General features: G+C 39.2%; 1 protein-coding gene across 1 annotated transcript in view; it reads right to left on the bottom strand.

Moving 5' to 3' along the window:
• The window catches only part of LOC126336246 (cilia- and flagella-associated protein 57-like), a 171,074-nt gene that overhangs the window by 38,723 nt on the left and 108,074 nt on the right, over positions 1-24,277 (bottom strand). The window contains exons 6-8 of the mRNA XM_049999739.1: positions 19,248-19,391; positions 4,727-4,942; positions 4,468-4,647 (exon numbers count right to left, since the gene is read on the bottom strand). Of these exons, the coding sequence (XP_049855696.1) occupies positions 4,468-4,647; positions 4,727-4,942; positions 19,248-19,391 (540 nt within the window). The remainder of the gene's footprint in view (positions 1-4,467; positions 4,648-4,726; positions 4,943-19,247; positions 19,392-24,277) is intronic.

Genomic DNA, 24,277 nt, shown 5'->3' with positions numbered 1-24,277 from the left:
AACTCAGTAGTGCAGAGTACTTAACTTGAGTTCTGCTCATTGTCCTGGAGATCTTGCCAAGAACTGGATTCAAATTTCAATTATAATAAGCATGTAATGTGAAACAAGAAATGTGCACACCTTAATACTTCTCATTGCACATTTATCGCACATAGTGACATAAACAATGTGGCACAAAACCTCCGATCAATGGTGAACCCCATCTCCTAAAACTTGATCACTTTCTACACATTTCATGACTATAGTAACTTTGTTATTACTACAAATATTATTAGTTACAATTAGAAATGATCACATCTTGTTAATTTAAAATGTAGATGGAAATGTTGCAATTGCTATAATTTGACTCGTACAAGCAAATTTGTCAGATATCACACTTACCCCATGAAATTACATCAGATATGCAACACAAACAATACTTTTTTTAGAGTTTTGTTAGCTACATAATAAATAAATTAGGTACAGCATTCCTTTCATGTTTTTGGTGTTTAACTAAAAAGAACTTTTATCAGTATTAACAGAAAATCTGTCTGACATTTAAACAGAAAGTAAGTTTTACTCAATTGTTTATAGGTTCTGACTGATAATAATACGTAAAGTTTGATAATTCAGAAAATTTGTGAACGTACTGATGAATAATAGCTGTACATGTGAATTATTTTCGCTGATAATCAAAAATGAGCAAATAATTAAAACAAAATTTCAATACATGCTAATTACATCTGACTAAACCAGAGGTTGTACAGAGTTTCAGGGAGAGCATAAGGGAGCAATTGACACAAATGGGGGAAAGAGAAGTACAGCAGAAGAAGAATGGGTAGCTCTGAAGGATGAAGTAGTGAAGGCAGCAGACGATCAAGTAGGTAAAATAGATGAGGGCTAGTAGAAATCCTTGGGTAACAGAAGAAGTATTGAATTTAATTGATGAAAGGAGGAAATATAAAAATGCAGTAAATGAAGCAGGCAAAAAGGAATACAAACATCTCAAAAATGAAATCGACAGGAAGTGCAAAATGGCTAAGCAGGGCTGGCTGGAGGACAAATGTAAGGATGTAGAGGCTTATCTCACTAGGGGTAAGACAGATGCTGCCTACAGGAAAATTAAATAGACCTTTGGAGAAAAGAGAACCACTTGTATGAATGTCAAGGGCTCAGATGGAAACCCAGTCCTAACCAAAGAAGGGAAAGTAGAAAGGTGGAAGGAGTATATAGAGGGTCTATATAAGGGCAATGTCCTTGAGGACAATATTATGGAAATGGAAGAGGATGTAGATGAAGATGAAATGGGAGATAAAATACTGCGTGAAGAGTTTGACAGAGCACTGGAAGACCTGATCCGAAACAAAGCCCCGGGAGTAGACAACATTCCATTAGAACTACTGATGGCCTTGGGAGAGCCAGTCCTGACAAAACTCTACCATCTGATGAGCAAGATGTATGAGACAGGTGAAGTACCCTCAGACTTCCAGAAGAATATAATAATTCCCATCCCAAAGAAAGCAGGTTTTGACAGATGTGAAAATTACCCAACTATCAGTTTAATAAGTCACAGCTGCAAAATACTAATGCGAATTCTTTACAGACAAATGGAAAAACTGGAAGAAGCCAACCTCGGGGAAGATGAGTTTGGATTCAGTAGAAATATGTGAACACGTGAGGCAATACTGACATTACGACTTATCTTAGAAAAAAGACTAAGGGAAGGCAAACCTACGTTTCTAGCATTTGTAGATTTGGAGAAAGATTTTGACAATCTTGACTGGAATACTCTCTTTCAAATTCTAAAGGTGGCAGGGATAAAATACAGGGAGTGAAAGGCTATTTACAATTTGTACAGATACCAGGTGGCAGTTATAAGAGTTGAGGGGCATGAAAGGGAAGCAGTGGTTAGGAAGGGAGTGAGACAGGGTTGTAGCCTCTCCCCAATGTTATTCAATCTGTGTATTGAGCAAGCAGTAAAGAAAACAAAAGAAATATTTGGAGCAGGTATTAAAATCCATGGAGAAGAAATGAAAACATTGAGATCCACCGATGACATTGTAATTCTGTCAGAGACAGCAAAGGATTTGAAAGAGCAGTTGAATGGAGTGGACAGTGTCTTGAAAGGAGGATATAAGATGAACATCAACAAAAGCAAAATGAGGATAATGGAATGTAGTTGAATTAAGTCGGGTGATGCAGAGGGAATTAGATTAGGAAATGAGACACTTAAAGTAGTAAAGGAGTCTTGCTATTTGGGGAGCAAAATAACTGATGATGGTCGAAGTAGAGAAGATATAAAATGTAGACTGGCAATGGCAAGGAAAGTGTATCTGAAGAAGAGAAATTTGTTAGCAACGAGTATAGATTTAAGTGTCAGGAAGTCGTTTCTGAAAGTATTTGCATGGAGTGTAGCCATGTATAGATGTGAAATATGGACGATAAATAGTTTGGACAGGAATAGAATAGAAGCTTTCGAAATGTGGTGCTACAGAAGAATGCTGAAGATTAGCTGGGTAGATCACATAACTAATGAGGAGGTATTGAATAGAATTGGGGAGAAGAGAAGTTTGTGGCACAACTTGACAAGAAGAAGAGACCGGTTGGTAGGACATGTTCTAAGGCATCAAGGGATCACAAATTTAGCATTGGAGGGCAGCATGGAGGGTAAAAATTGTAGAGGGAGACATTAAGCAGATTCAAAAGGATGTAGGTTGCAGTAGGTACTTGGAGATGAAGAAACTTGCACAGGATAGGGTAGCATGGAGAGCTGCATCAAACCAGTCTCAGGACTGAAGACCACAACAACAACAACAACAACAACAACAACAACAACAACAACAGCTAATTATAATATAAAGTGACAATTTCAGATGTTCGTACCAACTGACTAAGTTCTACAGCTTTAATATGATAGTAAGGTAAATTCATTTGTATACTATATTATCTGCCAGGTAGTGATTACTGGCACTGACATTTTAATTATCTTATTAATTGGAATTTGGGTGGTTGTTATGGCCTCAATGATGTCAAAAATGTTGTATCAAACTGTTCAATGTGCCATCCAAGCTGATCTGTCACATTGTAGTGAGCAGCAATGTGTAACTGCTGAGAGTGCTGTAATGTACAGGGAAGTGTAATTGTTGATGAGAGTACAAGATGGCTTTGACAAAATTTCTGTTTGGTGTGATGAATGGTAGCTTGCTTTAAATGTAGAAAAGCATAAGTTAAAACAGATGGCTAGTAAAAACTATCTTGTAATGCCAGAATACAGCATTAGTTCTGTGTTGCTTGACACATCCTCTGTGATGAAATATCAAGACATAATTTTGCAAAGTGATATGAAATGGAACAGATACTTAAAGTCTATTGTAGGGAAGGTGAATGGTAAACTGTGGTTTGTTGGGAGTATTCTAGGAAACTGTAGCTCATCTATAAAGGAGACCACAAACAGAACACTTGTGCAACCCAGTCTTGAGTACAGCTTTTGTATGTGGAATTCTCATAAAGTAGGATTAAAGGAATACATCAGAACAAGTTGGAGGAATGCTACTAGATTTTTCACCAGAATTTTTGGTCTTCACACGATTATTACAGAAATGCTATGTGAACGCATATGGGAATACCTGGAGAGAATCTTTTGACCAAAATTACTGAGAAAGTTCAGGGAACTGATGTTAGAAGATGACTGTGCATCTCATGTAATAACAATGAAGACAAGATAAGAGAAATTTGGGGGCTCACATGAGGCATACAGAGAGTCATTTGTTCCTCATTTCATTTGCAATTGGAACAGGAATAGGAATGACTTGCAGTGGTAAAAAGTACCCTTTGTCATGCACTGTACTCTGACTCACAAAATATGCATGTAGATGTATGTGTAATATGTTGTATAAGGTACATGTAAAAGAAAGAAAGAAAAGAAAATAGCATTTCTATTAGGTATGGTATTATAGCAAGTGGAAATATTCTGCCTTGGTACGTTTCCCACTGAATGGAAAACATGAACAACTTCACATACCACAAAAAGCACTGCCTATGTAACTAAAAATAATCCAACATAAAATACATAAACCTTTATACATGTCAAATTAGTGTTATATACACTGCCTTAAATCTCCATAGCAAATTTATATACTTAATATACTAGTGAAGATATTATCCAGTATATTTACTTAATATAAACACTTGCATGTTGGACCTAATATGTCACTTTCAACAAAATATTTTCACATTAGAATATACATCCTGTATTTCAGTGATCCCTCATCAGTGTCAGATTAAGATATTCAACTATATTTTATTCAGTACCTAATGCTCCATATTCATTTCTAAAATGTATACCATAATAGTTCATTAACTACATTCAAGTCACTTAAATTAGTATTGCATAGGAAAGTGTGTGAATACCTGTGCTGCTGTAGGGATAATGTTTTCTATATTCTATGCATGTTATTATGTAAATAAATAAGGGGTGTAACAACTGACCTCCATAAATTTTGCCACACTGCCATGTTTTCTAGAATGACTCTTGAAAGCTTGAGTGTGGAGAGTTGAGATTGTTTGTTTAAGGTACTCTGTCTGTCGTCGAATTTCCTTCTTTGCATTGACATCTTGTTCATAAACAGATAGAAAATCTGTGTCACAACCATATCTGTTATACATGGACTGCAAAAAAAAATTATTTGAGCCTAACTTTCAGCAAAACAGGTGACAAATGATTGTTTAGTTTTGATGAAATACTTGCCTTTACAGCAATTCTGAGCTCTTTTGGATATTGGACTAAGCCAGAACAGTCATGTAGGTCCTTCTGAAACTGCTGCAGTAATGCTTTACTTGTCTTATTACTTGCAAGTACTGTGTCAAGTTCACAGTTTTTTATATTTAACTTTTTCTTCAGTTCATCAATTTGCTGTTCAAGGACAGTTGTGTTTTTTTGTAATTCCTCAAGCTCAACTTCTCCCTGAAAATTAAAGTATTTTATCAGATGCTCCATAGTCTTTTGAGTTAGGTAAAAGTGACAATAAATGTTGCAGACTTTTACACCATTGTCATGTGCCTTTACATTCATAACATTAAACAGTTGGCAGCTACATGAAGACATTGCCAAGAAGAAGGCAGAGGATGATAGGACGTTTCTTGAGACACCAGGAAATTACTGTCAAGATGATAGAGGGAAAAAGTGCTTCTTCAGGGAAAACAAACAGATATTCACACACATTTCTGTATTGTCATAATCAGAAATTTCTAGTCTCATACTAAGGAACATTGAACATTTGCAGTAACCACAAAATATCACAGAAACAGCACACCTATCTTATATAACTCCACAGAAGTTTTGGGAAATCATAAGAACATAATCATAGCTGCACATGTGTTCATTTTATATGTGGTGAGAAAACCTAAGTTTGAATGTAGTACATTTCCTTTAGTGAAAAAGTTTCTGTCCACAGATCAGCATGGATTTAGAAAGCATCCATCATGCAAAAATTAGCTTGCTCTTTTCTCATTTGATAGCCTGTGATCAATGGATGATAGACAACTGGCAGAGTCTATATTACTAGATACCCAGAAAGCATTTGACACAGTGCCAAACTGCAGGCTAAAAAGAAGGTTCCAGCATATAGAGTAGATTCTCAGATATGTGAGTAGCCCAGATACTTTTTAAGTAATAGTACCAAGTATGTTCTTCAGGATGATTAGTGTTCATTTAATTCTGAGGATGCAGATTTCACACACACCGTCAGTTAATTTTTATGTTGCACTTATACAGCATGGATTGCATCAATATTGCACAGTGACTATAAAGTACAGGGTATTTCAAAAAGATTCATCCAATTGTACAAGGCTATATATTCTACACAAGTTAAGACAGAAACTTGGGGCAAGTTGCAAAATACACATTTTTTTTTCAATAGAACCATTGAATTTTACTACAGTGGATCTTTTACAGTCATGTACCAACAACCCTGGGGTACCTTTTAAAATTGTGTTTAGGATAAAAATTTGCATATACCTTTCACAGTGTTCAATGTTCCATCCAGAGCATGCATCACAAACGTACACACTATTATCAAACTCAGTCCATACTTTTGCAACTACATTTGGAGTTACCACATTCGCTGTTGTTGTTGTGCAGCTAACTCAAAGTTGCTGCAAAGGGAGGCCCATAGACACAAGCTTTTACAAACTCCTACAAATTGTTATCACATTCTAATGAGATCAGGTGGCACAGGAAGCCAGTAGTGCAATATATTATGACTACCTTTGCATTTTGTTATTGTTCTGTAGTGGATACAGGAGCAAGGAACAGATGCTGTTCATGAATAGAGAATTCAGATATTAATTTACTCTATATCTAATATCAAACACATACACACACTAAAAACAATACATAACTTTCTTGCTGTTGTTGTAGCATCAGTTGCTAACAGTAGATTTGAATGTAGAAATATATACAGGTACAAAATATTTATAAATCTGTCACTCTTCAGTACAATGTCTATTCACAAGATGTCAAGCACTGCCCACTATGAATGTCTTTGAATGTTATTCAATTGGTAAACACACAAAAAGGAGGCAGTGGGTGAGTGTTTGAACTGAAATACACACACCAGTGGAGTTCTCCAGAGAGGGAATGCCTGCATTTTTTCATGGCAGCACCCTCATACTGTGGCAGAACCTATAGGAAATGTGATGGTTTAACTAGCAGTGTGCATATTATAAAGTGTGGCTGATTGTATATCAGCCGATACCACACAATAGAAGGTTGGTATGTTGCTTATTTTCATTTCATCACTGAAGCATCTCACTGTTGAGATATGCTCTTATATGGAGATGAAAAGGCAGTAATGTTTTATCTTGTTGAAAGATGACTTTTGTCATGTTCAGGTAATTGCAGAAAAGCCATATCTCAAATATATCCAGGTGTTGGATTCTGGTGACTGTCTTGTCCACAAACAAGAAAGACCATAAATCTTTTTTCAGGTAATAATGCAAGACATGTAAAGCTTAGTGTGGTGTACGGGCCACTTGTCCTACAGACGTGCAAACCCTCTCTCACCTGTGGTATGTGAGTATCTAAACCAAGAAGGTATTACATCAGCAGACAACAGAGCTTCAATCATGCATGGCAACTAGGCCAGGAGGTGGCAGTATGAGTGCCACTACAGGTTACTGTCCCCACAGACCTGTTTGCTTCCATGGCCCAAATGATTGCAAACAATCCTTCTAGTATCTCTATGAATCCTGGATAATTATGGTGGCATGATGCTGCTCCAAGCCAGACTCTGTAGGGCTCTGAGCCAGGTACCAACTGCAGAGTCTCGTTCAGAATCCTCACTACGTACAATGCCATACCCTTTGCCGGCCACTGATGAACAAGGGAGCCCAGTGTCAGTGAGCACCATCATTGGAACTTGGCCTCTACACCGGGGGTGACTAGGACTTTGGTATTGGCCATTGATCTTACATTCCTACATTATTCTTCTACTAAGTGAACCTTACACTGTGTATTGCTCTGTTACCAAGTGAATGTCACACTTTTATTCTACATTATTCACACCTTTGGCCTAAGTTTTAACTTCTATAAACTCAATGGTCACCTCAACTTGTGGAAGACATACCAGTTGGAGACAAGTTGTTGTCTTTTCCCCAATAACTCCATCAGCTCCAGCACCACTTCCAAGATTTGCCCCATATCAGTTAGCAATAAGTACTTTTTGGGATCCAGTACTTTTATTAGCACCAGTGCACAGTTTCATACCATAGCAAATGATGACAAGAAATTGTTCTGTGTACCAAAACTTTCACGAGCATTTTACCCTGAAGGTAGACTGTGTCTCTATTCGTGTGATGTATGGTGAAGACTTTGAGAGTGACTTTCTGCTTCAACATGTCCCGTCACCAGTTGTTCATCCTAAACATGGGAAACACACCTCAAGTCCTATCTTCACTGTCCAGTATACAGCATATGCAGAGACACATGATGGAAAAGATGGTCAACATCTCCACAGCACCGGAAGCACCCAGCTGTTGTCACAGACAGCCTCCAGGGTCAATCATCTCCTCACACATCTGCCGCAGCTTCCTGCTTCTGGCACAGCACCAGAATACTTGACCATCATCACCATTATCATCATCATCATCATCATCATCATCATCATCATCATCATCATCATCATCATCATCATCATGACTCCAGTTGACCTCAGCCATCATTCCTGATGCTTCCCCAGGCTCACCATCAGCCAGACAACAGCACCGCACTTTCCTCCTCCTGGCAATACACCTGAACTTGCATCCATATTGGTCCTTATGCATGATCCTTCCAAAGACTCTTCCCAGTATATCCCAGTAGTTGCACCTATTCCTTCCTGCCTGTACTTGCTTGTTCCTCATTTATGCATGGAAATTCTGTACCATTTTCCAGTATCTAATCCCTGCCCACATTTGGTGAATATCCTTTCTGTACCCACTTCTTGTGGTGCTCCTGAATATGTTCTAAGAGTCTACAGAAAACCAATGTCAAGGATATTGGACTGTAGTTTTCTGCATCACTTCTACTATCTTTCTTGTAGACGAGTGTGACCTGTGCTTTTTTCCTACTACAGGGCATGGTTTTTGTTTGAGGGATCTATGATACATTACACTTGGAAGAGGGGCTAACTCAGACTCAAATTCAGTATGTAATTTGATACAGATTCCATTGGGTCTTGAAGTTTGAATAAATCTTAATGATTTCAGTTGTTTCTTGACACTACTACTTATTCCATTCATCTTTCAGTGGTATGAGGATTAAACTGTCTCAGTCCTCTACGATTTCCTCTGTAAAGAAACATTTGAAAACACAGTTAAGCATTTCAGCTTGTGCTTTGTTGTCCTCAGTTTCAGTTCCTGTCTCGTTCATGAAGGACTGGACCCTAACTTTAATCCTACTGGTACATATGAACAGAATTTCTTTGGGTCTTGTGAAAGATCACTTGACAGTATTCTGCTACAGCAGTCATTGAAGTCTTCATGCATTTCTCTCTTGACTACCAAATGAGTTTCATTCAGCATCTCTCTTATCTGCAGCCTTATGTTTTGCTTTATACCTATTATGCAGTAATCTCTGTTTCTTTAGATGTTTCTTTACAGTCATTGTCTACTATGGAGGGTCCCTCCCATTATGAACTGTTCTACTAGGTACATATCTATATCTATCCAGTGTATGGTCAAATAGTCAAAACTTGAACCATAGGTCCTTTATGTGTTACCACTCTGTTCTGAAAGTTTCAAGTTCCTCATTGAAATAGAACACTACAGATTTCTTATGCAGTTTACTGAACATATGTATCTCCCTGCTTGTTTTAGTTGTTCTTTGTACTTCAGTAATCTATATTGGCACAAGTGCATTATAGTCAATGATACCAGTTTCAATGTGGACACCCTCAAAGAGGTCAGGTCTATTTGTTGCCATTAGGTGCAATATATTTCGATCAGGAGTGACGTTCCAAACTATCTGTTCTAGGTACTTTTCAGAGGGGTGCTTTGTAATGTTTCACAGGATGTCATTCCCACCACTATCAAAAGTGTTGTTTTCCCAGTTGATTATTGTATAATAACAGTCTCCACCGATGATTGCAGAACGATTGGGAAATTTACGTATGAGCAAACAGATTTTCTCTAAGGTTTTCAGTTACATCAGGAGATTAGCCTGGTGGGAAATATCAGGATCTAATCATGATTATATTTCCACCCCTGATATTGAGTCTTTCCCAAACAATCTCTCATGCAGTTTCAATTTCTATCTTGGTGGTTTGAGTTTCACATCTATTGTGACAAATACACCATCGCCATTTCCCATTAGCTTATCTTTTTTATATACACTTAAACTTTCCCAAAAACAGCACACAGACTTTGCACACACAGTCTTGCACAAAGGAAAATTCTGAAGTCAGCTTTTACATGTAAGTAAACACGTAAGTTGCAAGGATTTTTACTTAGCTGTGTCTATACCAACTTCTACACAGTCATACCAAAGATGAACACTGCAGTTAAGTCTATCTCAGTCAAAACTTTGAAAATGTACCATAGCAACAAAAAGTATGTCTTCTGCCTGTAGCAGCTAACACTGCACTTTCTATCTAGTTAATGAGGGGAATAAGGACAGTAAAACATGAAGCATGACTTAAACATTATATTATGTTGTAATCTTCAGCATGCAAACAATTCAAATCATGTGTATATCACCATTCAATACAGTGATTGTTGACTGAAGTAAATACCTCCATAATTATGAAAACAACCAAATTCTAAAAAGGTGTTATGCCTGTGTGTTTTCTAGGTATACTTCACAAATTGCCTTGAAATCATTAAGACTCAGTGAACTGCAGTATATCTCTGCCGTAAGTAGAAGAAATGAGGAAAATTAATTCTTAAAAACTGTTTTCATTTTTGTGTACCAAGATGTCTTCTGACCCCTTTCATTGTTCTGGAATTAAGTAATGTTGATATTTTGATGACATACACAGGAGGTTTATGAACAGTAAAGCTGTGACTCATATGGAAGTCTTGTGTACTGCACTACAACTCAACTTATTAAATAGAAATTTATCTGTTCTGTGCACAGATATAAATGAACACTTCTTTCATAACTATAATGAACCTGTGTAATGCAATATTAGTGAAGAACATTGCTATTTCCAGTATTTGTGGATGGATAGGAATGACAAAACTGTTCAGTAATATAAAACATTTAACTGTACATTTTGTAATGACTATATTGAAATTACCTTATTGTGGTATAGTATCATGCAGCTCTACTGCATTGAGAAATGATGATGGCCATGTGAAATGTTAGAGCCCTTAATATGGTAGGTATGTTAGAGAATTTAAAATGGGGAGGATGAAATTTGATATAGTCAGAATTGGAGATGTTTGGAGGCAAGATGAACAGACTTCTTGTCAGATGTACAGGATTATAAAAACAAAATCAGATGGTAATGCAGAAGTAGGTCTGAGAAAGAATATGAAAGTGGGTAAGCTAGTATGAACAGCATCATGAATGCACTGTCGTAACCAAAACACACACAAAGCCAACACCCACCGCCACAGTGCAGGTTTATATGCCAACCAGTTACACAGACAATGAAGAGATGATGATACAAAAGAAATTGTTCAGACAGTTAAAGAAGAGGAAAACTGAAATGTAATGGGTGACTAAAATTCAGTAGTAGAAAGAGGAGGAGAAGGAAAAATAATATGAGAACTTGGTTTAAGAATCATGAAAAAAGGATGTGTACTTGAAGGAGATCTGGAGACACTGGAATATTTCATATTGATTACATGTCTTACCTTTACTAACAGTACTATGTTATTCACCGGCCATGGCTTGACATACATCATGCTTCCAACAATACAAAAATGAACACATACTGCAATTTGAACTATCGTACTACAATGGATACAATTAAACAAAAATAATAAGACAGTCAATACTAGAACATATTACTATTATTATTATTTATTCAACATTGTTCATTGTCCATGGGCAGACATTGAAATCACTCTTAAAACTCAGAAGTTAGACAAGAAGCCTTGCACAAACTGATATTATAAACAATGGTCATAAACAACAATTTACAGCTCTTAAAAGTTTCCTGCTACTCACTTAAGATGTGATGGTATCATGTTAACCAGTCCACAATTCCAATTTCAGAGAAAAATTGGTTGACAGGATATAATTACTGTTGCTTGAGCACATGAATATCTTCAGGGCCACTGTAGGAAATCTATCTAGTGTCTTACTAAGGAAACAACTACAAATATCAGTGTCAGCCCTATCTTCTTTTATATAGGCGAGAGAATGGAAAACATAGTGACTAAATATTCCCAACTGTTTGAAAATAGGTGTCCAGTAGTCATATTTTTTGCTGAAAGATATTATTCTTACAGCTTTCTTTTGCAGGAGCAATATGTGTTTACTTCCAGTGGAGTGTCCCCACACAGCAGTCCACATGTGATGTGGCTGTGGAACATTGTAATAGATTTTGTGGTTAAGTACTGATCTGTTATCATTCATTTGAACTTCTTGAGAAGACAAATTACTCTTGAGAGCTTAGAACACACATGTGCAGTACGTTCAGTCAACATCAGTTATTGTCAGTTGTGATTCCCAGGAGTCTAACACAATCAGCATTTGCTATGGGTCTACTGCCACCAAGGTTGCATAATATTTTCTGTATTTTATTTTCATTTAATTTCATTTTGTTTGCTTTGAACCACTTTTTGGCTATTTTGAACAAAATATCAGCATACTTTAGTGCCTCAGCTGAATTTCTACGCTTACTCTTTAATGTTGTATCATCTGCAAAGAGCAGACAGCCAAGTACAGAGCTCTGTGGTACACTTTGTCCAGTTGCCATTTGACATCATTCCATGGATACAAGCACTCTACCATCTGCCTCTTATGTAAGATGACAGAGTCTCAAAAATGACAGCCTTTACACCATAAGATTTTAATTTTTAAAACAGTACCTTATGGTAAATGCAACCAAATGGCTTGTTAGATCAGGAAATTTAAAACTTGCAGTTCTTTTCTTCAAATGCACCCATTATTTTTCTTATTATAACAAGCATAGGATTTAATGTCGATTTCCCTCTTCCAAATCCATGTTGGTTATCAGGAAGAGGTCATTATCATCAAAATTACATAACCATTTGTTGTCCATTATAATTTCAATCACTTTTGCTGGTATAGGTATTAAAAAAATTTGGTCTGCTGATGGATAGAATGATGAAGGCAAAGGCCTTTACAAATGTCTGTTTGTGTCGTGTATGTGTGGATGGATGTGTGTGTGTGTGTGCGAGTGTATACCTGTCCTTTTTTCCCCTTAAGGTAAGTCTCTCCGCTCCCGGGAATGGAATGACTCCTTACCCTCTCTGTTTAAACCCACATCCTTTCATCTTTCCCTCTTCTTCCCTCTTTCCTGAAGAAGCAACTGTTGGTTGCGAAAGCTTGAATTTTGTGTGTATGTTTGTGTACCTATCAACCTGCCAGCGCTTTTGTTTGGTAAGTCACATCAACTTTGTTTTTAGATATATGTAGCTTGTATATATTTACACTTGACACTGCATCTGTGCAGAATGGAGTATAACAAAGAACTGACTAAAGTGAAGTTAAGATGGAAGCTTGACAGTGCACCCCCCCCCCCCCCCCCCCCCCGCCAGTACAGAGTACTACAAATGTCCAAGGGTACGGGTGTACAGGCGTTGATGTCAGTGGAAATCGTGCGTGTAGGCAGGTGCACCACAGGTATTTCCATCTTGAATGAGATGGGTTGTGCAGGCAGTTGGCCACCGTTGCCAGATGGGATGGCGGCAGGCCTGGAGGTAAGCGGGTGGGATGATCGACGGTGTGGTGGGGTCGTGTGTGGCCCTTAAGTGGATCGAGCCATCCATGGAAATGAAAGCACGTAGAGATGCTCGGTCACACTCATGTGGGAGTGTGAGGTTGGGTACAGTGTTGATGTGTAAGGGACTGTCCAATGGTGGGACCTCTGTATCTGTCAAAAGAATGGGCAATTGGTTGTTGAACGTCACTACAGAAATGTTGTTCTCTCGGTGCAAAGGGAAAAACAGGGGGCGAGGTCGGGAAACCAGTGAACGGTGGTAAACAGTCTTCAGTGGTAGAGGTGTGTGGTGAGGCTGATGAGAGCATGTCTTCTTTCTTGATCAAGGATGGATTGTCTGCAGAGTCCCCCTGTGGCAGTGTGAGACCACCAGGGTCGAAAAAAGCCAGTTTCAGGTGATGCAGAGAGATTGTCAGTGTGCAGTCTTTAATCATGATATCAAAAGTCATGTCCCCTTACCACAGGACCTTGTAGAGGCCAAGATAAGGAGGGTGAAGAGGCTGCCTAGCTGCATCATCATGCAGCATGACGTGGAAGCAATCAGAGAGTGCGGTGGAAACATAAGTCTCGGGTGGTGAGTGGCTGATTGTCAGGTGCAAACGCGTTTGTTCAAAACACATGCACACCCGGATAATGAAATCTGTCGAGGGGAGAAGATCCTCGCTAACCTGGGGAAGAATAAATTCCCCCAGTAGGACCAGATTCTCGCCAAAAACAAATTCCGATATAGTCCCCTGTAGGTCAGGTTTAAAGGTCGAGCATAGACCAAGTAGCTCCCACATGAGAGCTTCCGACCAAGGACAGTCATCGTATCGAAGGGCTATCTTGAGGGTGCGGTGCCATCTATCCACCAACCCATTGCTTTGTGGGTGATAGGCAGTAGTGTATTTTCTTTAATACCACAGATATTGCAGAGGATTCAAACTGTCGACCCTGATCAGTGGTGATACGTGTCGGGCACCCAAATGAAAGCCTTGGCTACCGTCTCGGCAGTAATTTTAGGGAGAGGGACAGCCTTGACCCAGCGAGACAAATGGTCAATAGTTGATAAGATATATCTATGGCCCTCCGAAGGAGGAAGAGGCCTGATCAGATCAATATGTTTGTGACGGAATCGTCCTGTGGGAACGTCAAACTTGCCCAGAGGTTGGGAGGTGTGGCGGCTGATCTTGTTGCAGTGGCAAGTGATGCAGCTGAATGCCCAGGTTTGAAGTCCCATTTGATATTCATCCATACGAAAGATTCTGACATGAGCCGGTGGTGGCTTGAACGCCCAGGTAGGCTAAGTTATGCAGGGTGTCGAAAACCTGTCGGCGCAGCCCGGGTGGGAGGAAAGGGCATAGGGTGCCGGTCGAAAAATCGCACCACACCTCATCAGAATCGCCAGGTAATTTAGCCTTTGTGAAAACAAGTGATGTATGTGGGTCTCATAGGAGAGGCTGAGAATCTTAGTCAGAAGCTTGGAGGATGGCCAGATCGGAAAGATCAACGATGTGGGAAACACCACTGATCCACGAGAAGAAACCTGCAGGAACATTTTCTGCACCCTTGATGTGACGGACATCCATTGTGAATTGAGAAACCAGGCCAAAGTGGTGGTAATATTGAGGGGGTGAGTCCTCAGGTGGGTTGCAGAATGCTTCTGCCAGTGGTTTGTGATCAGTGAGGATGAGAAACGAATGTCCATCAACATCAGGGTGGAAATGTTTGATTGCCTCATAAACAGTAAGGAGCTCTCTATCGAATGCAGAATATTTTCTCTGAGTTGTAGATAGTTTTTTGGAGAAGAAACGAAGGGGAGAAACCATGTCACCCTTGTGTTGTTGCAACACTGTCCCCACAGCGATGTCGCTGGCATCTGTAGTGATGAATAACTCGGTCGAGGGGTCGGGGTGGGCGAGTGTCACAGCGTGAGCTAAAGAAGTCTTCAGTGCCTTGAAGGCCTCTAGTAGCATCGGAGCAGTCCAAGAGACAGGTTTGATACTGGAGTTTGTTTGCCTGATAGCACGTCTGTCAGGGGTGCCTGAACAGCAGCGTCAGAAGGCAGATGGCGACGATAGTAATTGATGGTACTAAGGACATGGTGTAGCTCTTTATAAGTAGCCGGGGGCAGCAAAGACGTGCTAGCTTGCACAGCAAATTTGGGATTCTTTATTCCATCAGCAAAGATTGTGTAACCTAGGAGGAGACTGATGCCTGGCTCAACTGATACCATAGACAGACGATTTTCATGTTCCTCCACTGAGGTACTGAAAATGAGAATTGTCATCCAGATAAGCAAAGCAAAAATCGAACTGTCACAAGATAGTCGATGAAACATTGCCACGTTTGCACCACATTCTTTAGGCCGAACAGCTTGAAGTGGTATTGGAATAAACCAAGTGGTGTGGTAGTAGCCATCTTAGGAATGTCTTCCGGCACCACAGGAGTCTGGTGGTAGGCGCGTTTACAGTCAATAAAACTGAAAATTGTGGCACCCGATAACATATGAGTGAAGTCATTGATGTTTGGCACTGGGTAATTGTCCGTGATTGTACGAGCGTTTAAGCATCTGTAATTGCTGCACATTTGAAAAGATTCATCGTGTTTGGAGCTGAGGTGGATTGGTGAAGACCAGTTGCTGTCTGAAGGCTGCAGAACACCTGCCACCAAAAGTTCATTAATCTGCTGCCGGGCCACACACAACTTGATAGGGTTGAGGCACTGGACCTTATGCTTAATAGAAGGTCCGGCAGTGGTAACTATCTTGTGTGTTGTTCCATCAGTGACGGAAGAAACTGAGAACTGCACATGAGATTGGTTAGCGTCCTGGCACCAAGTCTTTGGACAAGTAGGGCACGACGAGGCATAGCCATTGGCACGAGTGGGGAAAGGTAGCACGAAAGTCACATGTCTCTTACTGGAGTGCGGCGTGCACTTATGTGGAGGGGGTGGGTGCGCGCACAATGCCGAGTGAAGGGAAACAGGTGGTGACTGTCCGCTATTAACCTTGCACTGGACAACTGGTGCAGGCACGAGCAGCGCTAGTGTCACATGTGGGCTCACAATGGCTGCTGGGTCATGTGGCCGTTGAGTGAGAGAGGGGGAATGTTTATCAATATGTGTGGTAGCTGTCTGAGAGGTGGGTACGGTCACAATGTGCACACAACTGTCATTAGCAGTACTGTTTGAAATACATAGCACTGGATGAGGGGAGTGCAGCGAGGTGGTTTGAACGTCACACACAAGGGAAGTTTGTGGACTAACCTAGTGAGAGTTCGAGCTGGGCTCAGTTGAGCAATGTTGTTTAGGTTGGGGTGCCATGGACTGTAGTTGCAGAAGCGAGGTATGAGCCATGACAAGCTCACTGTAAGAGGATGTGATGCTTTGTTTCAGCTTCTTGTTCTCCTGGCAGAGTTGCACTGCCGAGTCGTATTCTGACAGTAGGTCGGTAACGCAGGTCACAATGTTGCCCGCGAGGACGGAGCACTCGTGTATGATATTGTATGTTGCAGTGGAAACAGAGCGTTGGACATAGGTGCGGGTGCATGGTATGTGAATGTAGAACTTTTGGAGATAGTTCACAATGAGACAAAAAATCCATACCGAGGATCGGTTCATCAATGTTGGCAATGTAGTATGTCCACAGAAAATGTAGAGAAGGAGATGGGGTCACTGTAACCTTTACTGAGCCTGAGGTAGGTAACATCAACGCGTTGACAGCTTGTAGAAGTGACTTTGTCTGTGAAGAAGCAGCTGGAGCCATTGAAGTAGGTATGATTGACATGTCAGCACCAGTGTCCACCAGAAAAGCTAGACCTGATGCAATGTCAGCCACGTAGCACTCAGGCGGATGAGAAAACTGAGTGTAATATAAGAGGATGGCTGTTAGGTTCCCCACAGAACTCAGTGTCTCTTAGTTCCTGCGGACAGCATTTGAGCGTTGGCATGGCAACCTGCACTTCTTAGCATTGTCGCTGAAAATTTTGTGGTACCAGCAAAAAGGGTGAGGAGGAGGTGCAGACAGCGACAGTGGGGACAGCTTGACCTCTTTGATTTGTTCTGGTAAACAGACTGGTACGTAAGGTGCATGGGCAATCCTGGAGTGCTTGGACAGTGGAGAGAGTGAGCCGACACTGCCAGAAGAAGTAGATGAGGTGACGGAGAAGAGAGCCCTGCCTCTGCTGGCTGAAGGCTGGTATGCGGGGGCAGCTGTGCCAATGAATCGTGTGGAATGAACCTGCTGATGTTGTTGCAGTAGCAAATACAACTGATCAGTGATGCGTAGGTGAGAGCCAATGGACTTCAACAAGTGTAGTAATGGATGGATCTGTAGATCGGTAGGTAGTTTGGCAGACTACACAGCCCATAGCATTGCATGAGGCATGGTACGCTCATTCACTAGCAGTCGAAGGTGGTGCCAGAGTTGTGCGTTCCTCCCAGGTGCTCCTCGTAGAGAATCTTCATTATTAACTCTTGTGGCAAGCAGGCAAGCCATTTCATTATAGTCTTCTTTGCAAACTCATATTTTGGTGCAGGTCATATTTTGGATCAGGTCACAAATCAAATCTGAGTGGTCATGGGTGTGTATGACTAGGCAGCAAAGCTTTGAGTTGTCATTAGACACATGATGTAACTCAAACAGATTCTCAATGAGCACGAGGTTGTCCTTGTATAAGGGCAGTAGCTTCAGCAGGTGGCCAGGAGCGGGTAACGACGGTGGCTTCAGTGTCTCCTGGGGTAGCGGCTGAACCGAGATTAAGTCAGAGGGTGGCATGGTAGGCCCGGATTTAAACCAGGCAAGCGAATCTGCAGTAGCAGCAGCTGGCATTGTTGACCTGTGTCATGAAAACACAGCACGGCAGGCACAGACAGTACCGTGAAAATGGGTGGATGGACAGCACATGAGGGGGGCCGGAAACTGGATCATGAGTGATGAGTGCTGGACGGAAACGACCCACTTCCAAAACAGAGCGAGAGACCAGCACAGCAGACATAGGTGGTGCTGTGGGAGTGGCAGCTGGTTGAGTGACCAAAACTAGGGACCCCCACAAGTGAAGAGGGGAGGGGGGGGGTTGAGAACGCTACTCACTTGGAAACTATCTGATGTTTAACATGCCCGTAGTGCATGTGTGGAGCTGCTGAGGTGAGGTAAGGGGTCCATGTTATGCAAAACACTGAATTGTGCATGTAAATTGGACACAACTGGAGCACCACATGTGCTGAATGGATCTGGCACAGTTTGTAGTAATGTCAGCATTCCACACAACCCAACAGTAACTGATGTAGCATGCCAGTTGGTGGCTAAACATGTGTTCAAATGGAGATCACTTTGTTGGTGAAACACTCGATTTGAAGAGACACAATTCGAAATATTGTTCAGTTTACATTTCACTGTCAGATGGGCATAATCTGGTGATGTGAAGCCTGAGTCTATTGTTTACGCTAATGGCATAGTTGTTGACTGTTGAAAACTAATGAGGTTAGCATACGGTGCTGATTGAGAATGTGACTGTTCATAAATGATGAATAGGATGAAACTTGGTGAGCAGAGTTGCGCTTCTACATCTTTGAACAAGGTATTGTTTGGCATGGTCATTGCATAGTGCATGTAACCTCTTGCATAAACACCAGTACGGAAGATGTGAAATACAAACGAACTGTGGGGAACCATTATGGGAACAGGATCTGTAATCAGAATACAGAAAATTTAATTTCCATATATGTCGCAAAGCTCGTATATATTTACACTTGACACTGCATACATACAGAATTTAGTATAACAAAGAACTGACTAAAGTAAAGTTAAGATGGAGACTTGACAGAGCACTTACAGTTCACAGATATTAAGTTTTGTGGTCGATACGAACTATCGACGCCACATTTTTTACTTACTTGTCTTATTTGCTCCATTCTAGATTTTATCTCGTTGTCCTTTATAGGAAGCTCATTCTTCAGCTCTTCAATTCCATAATTTAGAATAGAATTAATTTTTTCTAGTTCCTGTTTGTCCCGAGTAAGTGTGTATAGTTGTTTTTCCTGTTAAAAAATTTTTTTTTTATGAATGTGTTCCTTGAATTTTAAATCAATCTTTCAAAGAAAAACTGTCTCTCATAATAATGGTTACATAAAATTAATAAATGTGCAGAAAGTTCAAACAGATTTGATTTATTATTGGTCCTGTAGATCATACAATTTTTACAGCAAAGCACATCATGATATAGGACAAGTCAATTTGAAAAATTATGTTAAGATGGTAAATGACGAGAGATGATAGTAGTGGCACATAACTCACATAACAGATAAGTATAGGATACATAAACAAAGTAAAAAAAAAGTGATGTGTGAATGAGAGATGACGGTGGTGCACACTGCACATAGCAGAATACATATAAGAGATACAGACAGAATAAGAGTAACAAACAATAATTAAATCATCTTACTAAGTAGAAATATCTACAAGTGAATATACAGCTTATTACAAGTAATTAAAATATTGTGGTACATAGTTCACATAGCAGAATACATATATGAGATACATACAGAATATAGATAAGATAAAATAATTAAATTATCTTACTACGTAGAAATATCTACAACAGAATAAATAGCTTATTGCAAGTAATTAAAATTTTGTTTCAAGAAATTCATGTACATAATAGAAACAGTGATTTTGTAGCAATTCCTTTAATTTAATTCTCATTATTTTTGGTTTTTGCTTGTTTTTATGTCTGTTGGGAGGTGGTTGTATGTTTTAATGCCCATATATTTAACCTCATTTGCATATAATTTTGTGTTGTGGGCTATAATTTGTAACTGTGTTTTGTTTCTGATGTCATGTGTGTGGTGGTCTGCATTTCTGTTGAGGGCGTCCAAGTGCTGTACTGTAAAACAAGTTCCAATACATAGAAACATGGCAGTGGCAGGATTTTTAGCTGTAGAAATAGTGGTTTACAGTGTTCAGTTCTTTTTTTACATTTCATTATTCTTACTACTCGTTTTTGTAACTTGAAAATTGTGAGAGAATCAGAGCTCTTTCCCCAGAAGATTAGGCCATAGCTCAAGACAGACTCAAACTGTTCATGGTACACCAGCTTCAAGGTATCTACACTGGCTGTATCTTTTAATGATCGTAATAGATAGCAGGTTTTACTAAGCTTTTGTGACAGTGCCTCAATATGTGTTTTCCAATTTAGTGTGTTACTGATGGTAAGTCCAAGAAATTTGGTTTCCTGCCTGTTCCTAGTGCTATCTCTGTTGATAACTATAACTGCATTGAAGGGGGTTAGGTTTTGTCTAGTATGGAAGTTCATACTTACAGTTTTTTGAGTATTTATGAGTAGTCTATTTGCTTCAAACCACAATTGTAAATGACAAGTAGTTTCATTAACTGCATCTTGCAATGTGTCACCTTTACTGGTTATCAGGATATTTGTGTTGACTGCATACAGGAAGGAGTTGGCATTTGGTACGTGTTCTGGAAGATCATTTATGAACAAAATGAAAGGCACAGGGCCAAGGACAGATCCCGGAGGGACGCCATTTGTTGTATGTTGTATATCTGACCTGCAGTGCCTGAATGCCTCTGATTTTCTTATTTCTACTTATTGCTTTCTGTGACTAAGGTAGCTATGGAACCAATTGTAGGTTACACCTCTAATCTCATACTCATGGAGTTTCATAAGCAGCAGCTTGTGGTCGACCATGTCAAAGGCCTTGGACTGATCAAGAAATATACCGATAGCAGGTTGTTTATGGTCAACGAGACTTGAGCACTTTTCTAAAAATGCGTACAGAGCATGTGTGGTAGACCTATTTTTCCGAAATCCATATTGGGAAGATGTGATTATTATGTTGTTAGAATTTAAACATATTTCTAATCTAGTTAACACACAGTATTCAAATATTTTTGAGAAGGCAGATAGTATAGCAATTGGCCTATAGCGTGTCATGTCCGTTTTCTCTCTCTTCTTGTAGAGTGGTATCATTTTAGCAAGTTTTAGCTGGTTTGGAAATGTTCCCTCTAGAAATGAGGTATTTATGATATTTGGCAGGGGTCCACTGATGTAATTCGAACATTTATGAAGTAAGAAGCAGGGTATCGGATCACGTCATGCAGAATAAATCTTTTTTACTCTCTTTTTAATAATATCTTGAATTTCATGCAGTGCTGTAGGAGATAGGAAAAGTCCAAAGGAGTATTATTTTTGAGACAAGAGTGTGCAGTGTTTGGAGAGTTAGTCAGGAGATTTGTGGAAATTTCTGAAAAATAACTGTTGAATTTCTTGTCAATTTTATGTGCATATTCAGTGTTTTGTCCTTCTATATTTAGTGTGATTTTATCCTCTGTCCTTAACTTTCTACCAGTCTGTTCATTTACTATACCCCAGATGGTCTTCCATTTGTTGGAAGAGCACCTAATTGTTTTAACATTATGAGCTTTTTTAGCCCATTTGATAACTCTCCTGTATGTGTTTTTGTAATTTTTATAGTATACCTTGAACTCTTTGGATTTGCCACTGTCCAGTTTGCTAAGTCTGTGCAGCAGCCTCATCTTTTCTGGTGAAGTTTTAATACCTTTTGTGACCCAAGCATTCTGTTTTTGTTAGTGATAGTCTTTGTTTTCTCTGGGAAGTGGCAATTAAAGTAAATTCAAATATCTGCAGAAAATTGTCAAATGTTTCATTTGTTGTTGAGGAAGTAAATACACTTTGCCACGCTTCTTTCTCTAAGCTAAGTACAAAGTTGTTTATCTTGCTATCACTATAACTTCTACATTTAATAACTGTTTCTCCTGTTGGGAGTATATTGAGTGGTGGATTAAAATATATTGTTAGGGCACTGTGATCTGAAAAACCAACATCTATAATTTTTACAGTGCAATCAATGTTAGTAGCAACCTGATCAAGACAGCTTTTTAATCTCGCAGGCCATATAGCTTTCATATTTAAGTTGAATGACATCATTAAATTTACTAATTGAGACTTTCAAGCAGATTCTTCAAGGAAATCAATGATGAAATCACCACATATTATTATATTTGTTGAGTTGTTGTGACAAGCTTTTTTCTAGCAATAGAGCAAAGTTTCTGAGGATGACTGAAATGTTACCACTAGGTGATCTATATACACTCATTATATACATATTTAGGTTGGCAAGTGCCACCCCAGTTATTTCAATGTCTTTGTCTAAGGAATACACTTCACAGGGATGGAAAAGTTCACAGGTAATGCTATTTCATATGTATATACAAGTTCCACCACCTTTGTAATTTTTCCTAGAATAGTGGTGGACTAATCTGAAGTTTTGAATATACTGATAAGGTAATTATGACTCTTTTAGCCAGTGTTCACTAACACACAGTAAGTGCATGTCTGACAAAACATTAGTATCACTTGTAAGAATTTCAAGTTCACTTACTTTATTTCTCAATCCTTGTAAATTGTGATAGTATATGTTAAGGCTGTCATGTTGTTCTATGTGAGGAAGATTTATGTCTTCTGTGTCCTCTTGTGAAAGATGTGAATTGACCATAAAAAAATCTTCGTTATTAGCTGACACTTTTTTTGTTTTCCTTGACGATCTTCTCAGAGATGTTGAGATTTTGCTGCTTGAAGCTGTACTGCCAGAAGAAACGTGACTCTCCAATGACGAATATGATGCAGTGAGAGTATGTTGTGATCTTGTAGACTTTCCTTGTTGAGCTGTTGTTTGAATAGCGGTATCCAAATTCTGCCTGTGTAATAATTCGCCGCCGATGTTAGCAATATGCTTTAACTTGGTTTGCAGAGTGATGAATTTGTTAAAAATGGACATAATTTTGTGAGACAACCTCTTTGTCTCCATTATATTCTGACAACAAGAATTAAAAACTATGATATTAAAATTTAAAATGGAACAAGCTTCTCTGTTGTTTACAGTCTCATTCACTTCATTCATTTGGTATTTCTTGCTGAATAGTTTATGGTCTGTTACTGTTGATAAAAAGGATATTTTTGTCATTTGTATAGACTTCTTTCTCTTTGTGACCTATTTCTTTTCTATAGTGTCCTACTATCAGTGCTGTTATCACTCATTCTCAACACCCATCTTGTATTTCTTTCCAGATCTGTTGATATCCTACTCCTGTACCTCAGTGTCTATAATTTGTATACATACATGACCTCAAATAGGCAAACTACTTTTCATCTAATCCTATTTGATCTGTGGTCCTGCTCATGAAAGTCTCATTTTACCACTTCCCAGCTCTTGAAACAAAATTTTAATTACTTGCAATAAGCTATTTATTCTGTTGTAGATATTTCTGATTATTTCTTTATAAACTGCAAAATGATCAATCGTTAGCCATTATCCACGCTCAAGCTCTGTGAACACTCCCAAAATCTTTCTCCTTGAAGCTACCTATGTGCACAAAACACTTCACAGCATTTGAGCAATCATGTTCATCAAGCACCTCAAAAAGGGCATCCCCTTATCTCCTCTCCTGCAACCAGAATCCAGAGAACTAACTTCAGTTACGATTCTCATACCAAAGAATGACATTCTCCAACAAGTATTACTACCCCAAAATTTCTAACCTTATAAAAAGTCACATTCTAAAAACATTTTTTATTTGGCCCTGTAAATCATTTTTAGCACAGTGTTTGTATATACAATCAAGACAAGTCATAGGTAACACAATCAATTCATAATTACAATAATTATGAAGTGAGGCTATGTGATCAATAAAAACAAAGGAAATAGTAATTTAAAATTACATAACACATAATCATGATAGGTATTCAGTAAGTAATGCAACAAACTTTTTTCTTGGCCAATGTTGGTTGAAAAATGCAGTACTTTTTGTGAGACATTGTCGAATATTTTCGCTTCATCACCTATAGTTTCACGAAATCCCAATATGTCATGGCACTATACGTAGCCTT

This window comes from Schistocerca gregaria, chromosome 2 (genome assembly GCF_023897955.1).
Source record: "Schistocerca gregaria isolate iqSchGreg1 chromosome 2, iqSchGreg1.2, whole genome shotgun sequence".
Taxonomy (NCBI): Eukaryota; Metazoa; Arthropoda; class Insecta; order Orthoptera; family Acrididae; genus Schistocerca; species Schistocerca gregaria.
The sequence above is the reverse complement of the archived record's forward strand: the minus strand, read 5'-3'. Positions and strand labels throughout refer to the sequence as shown.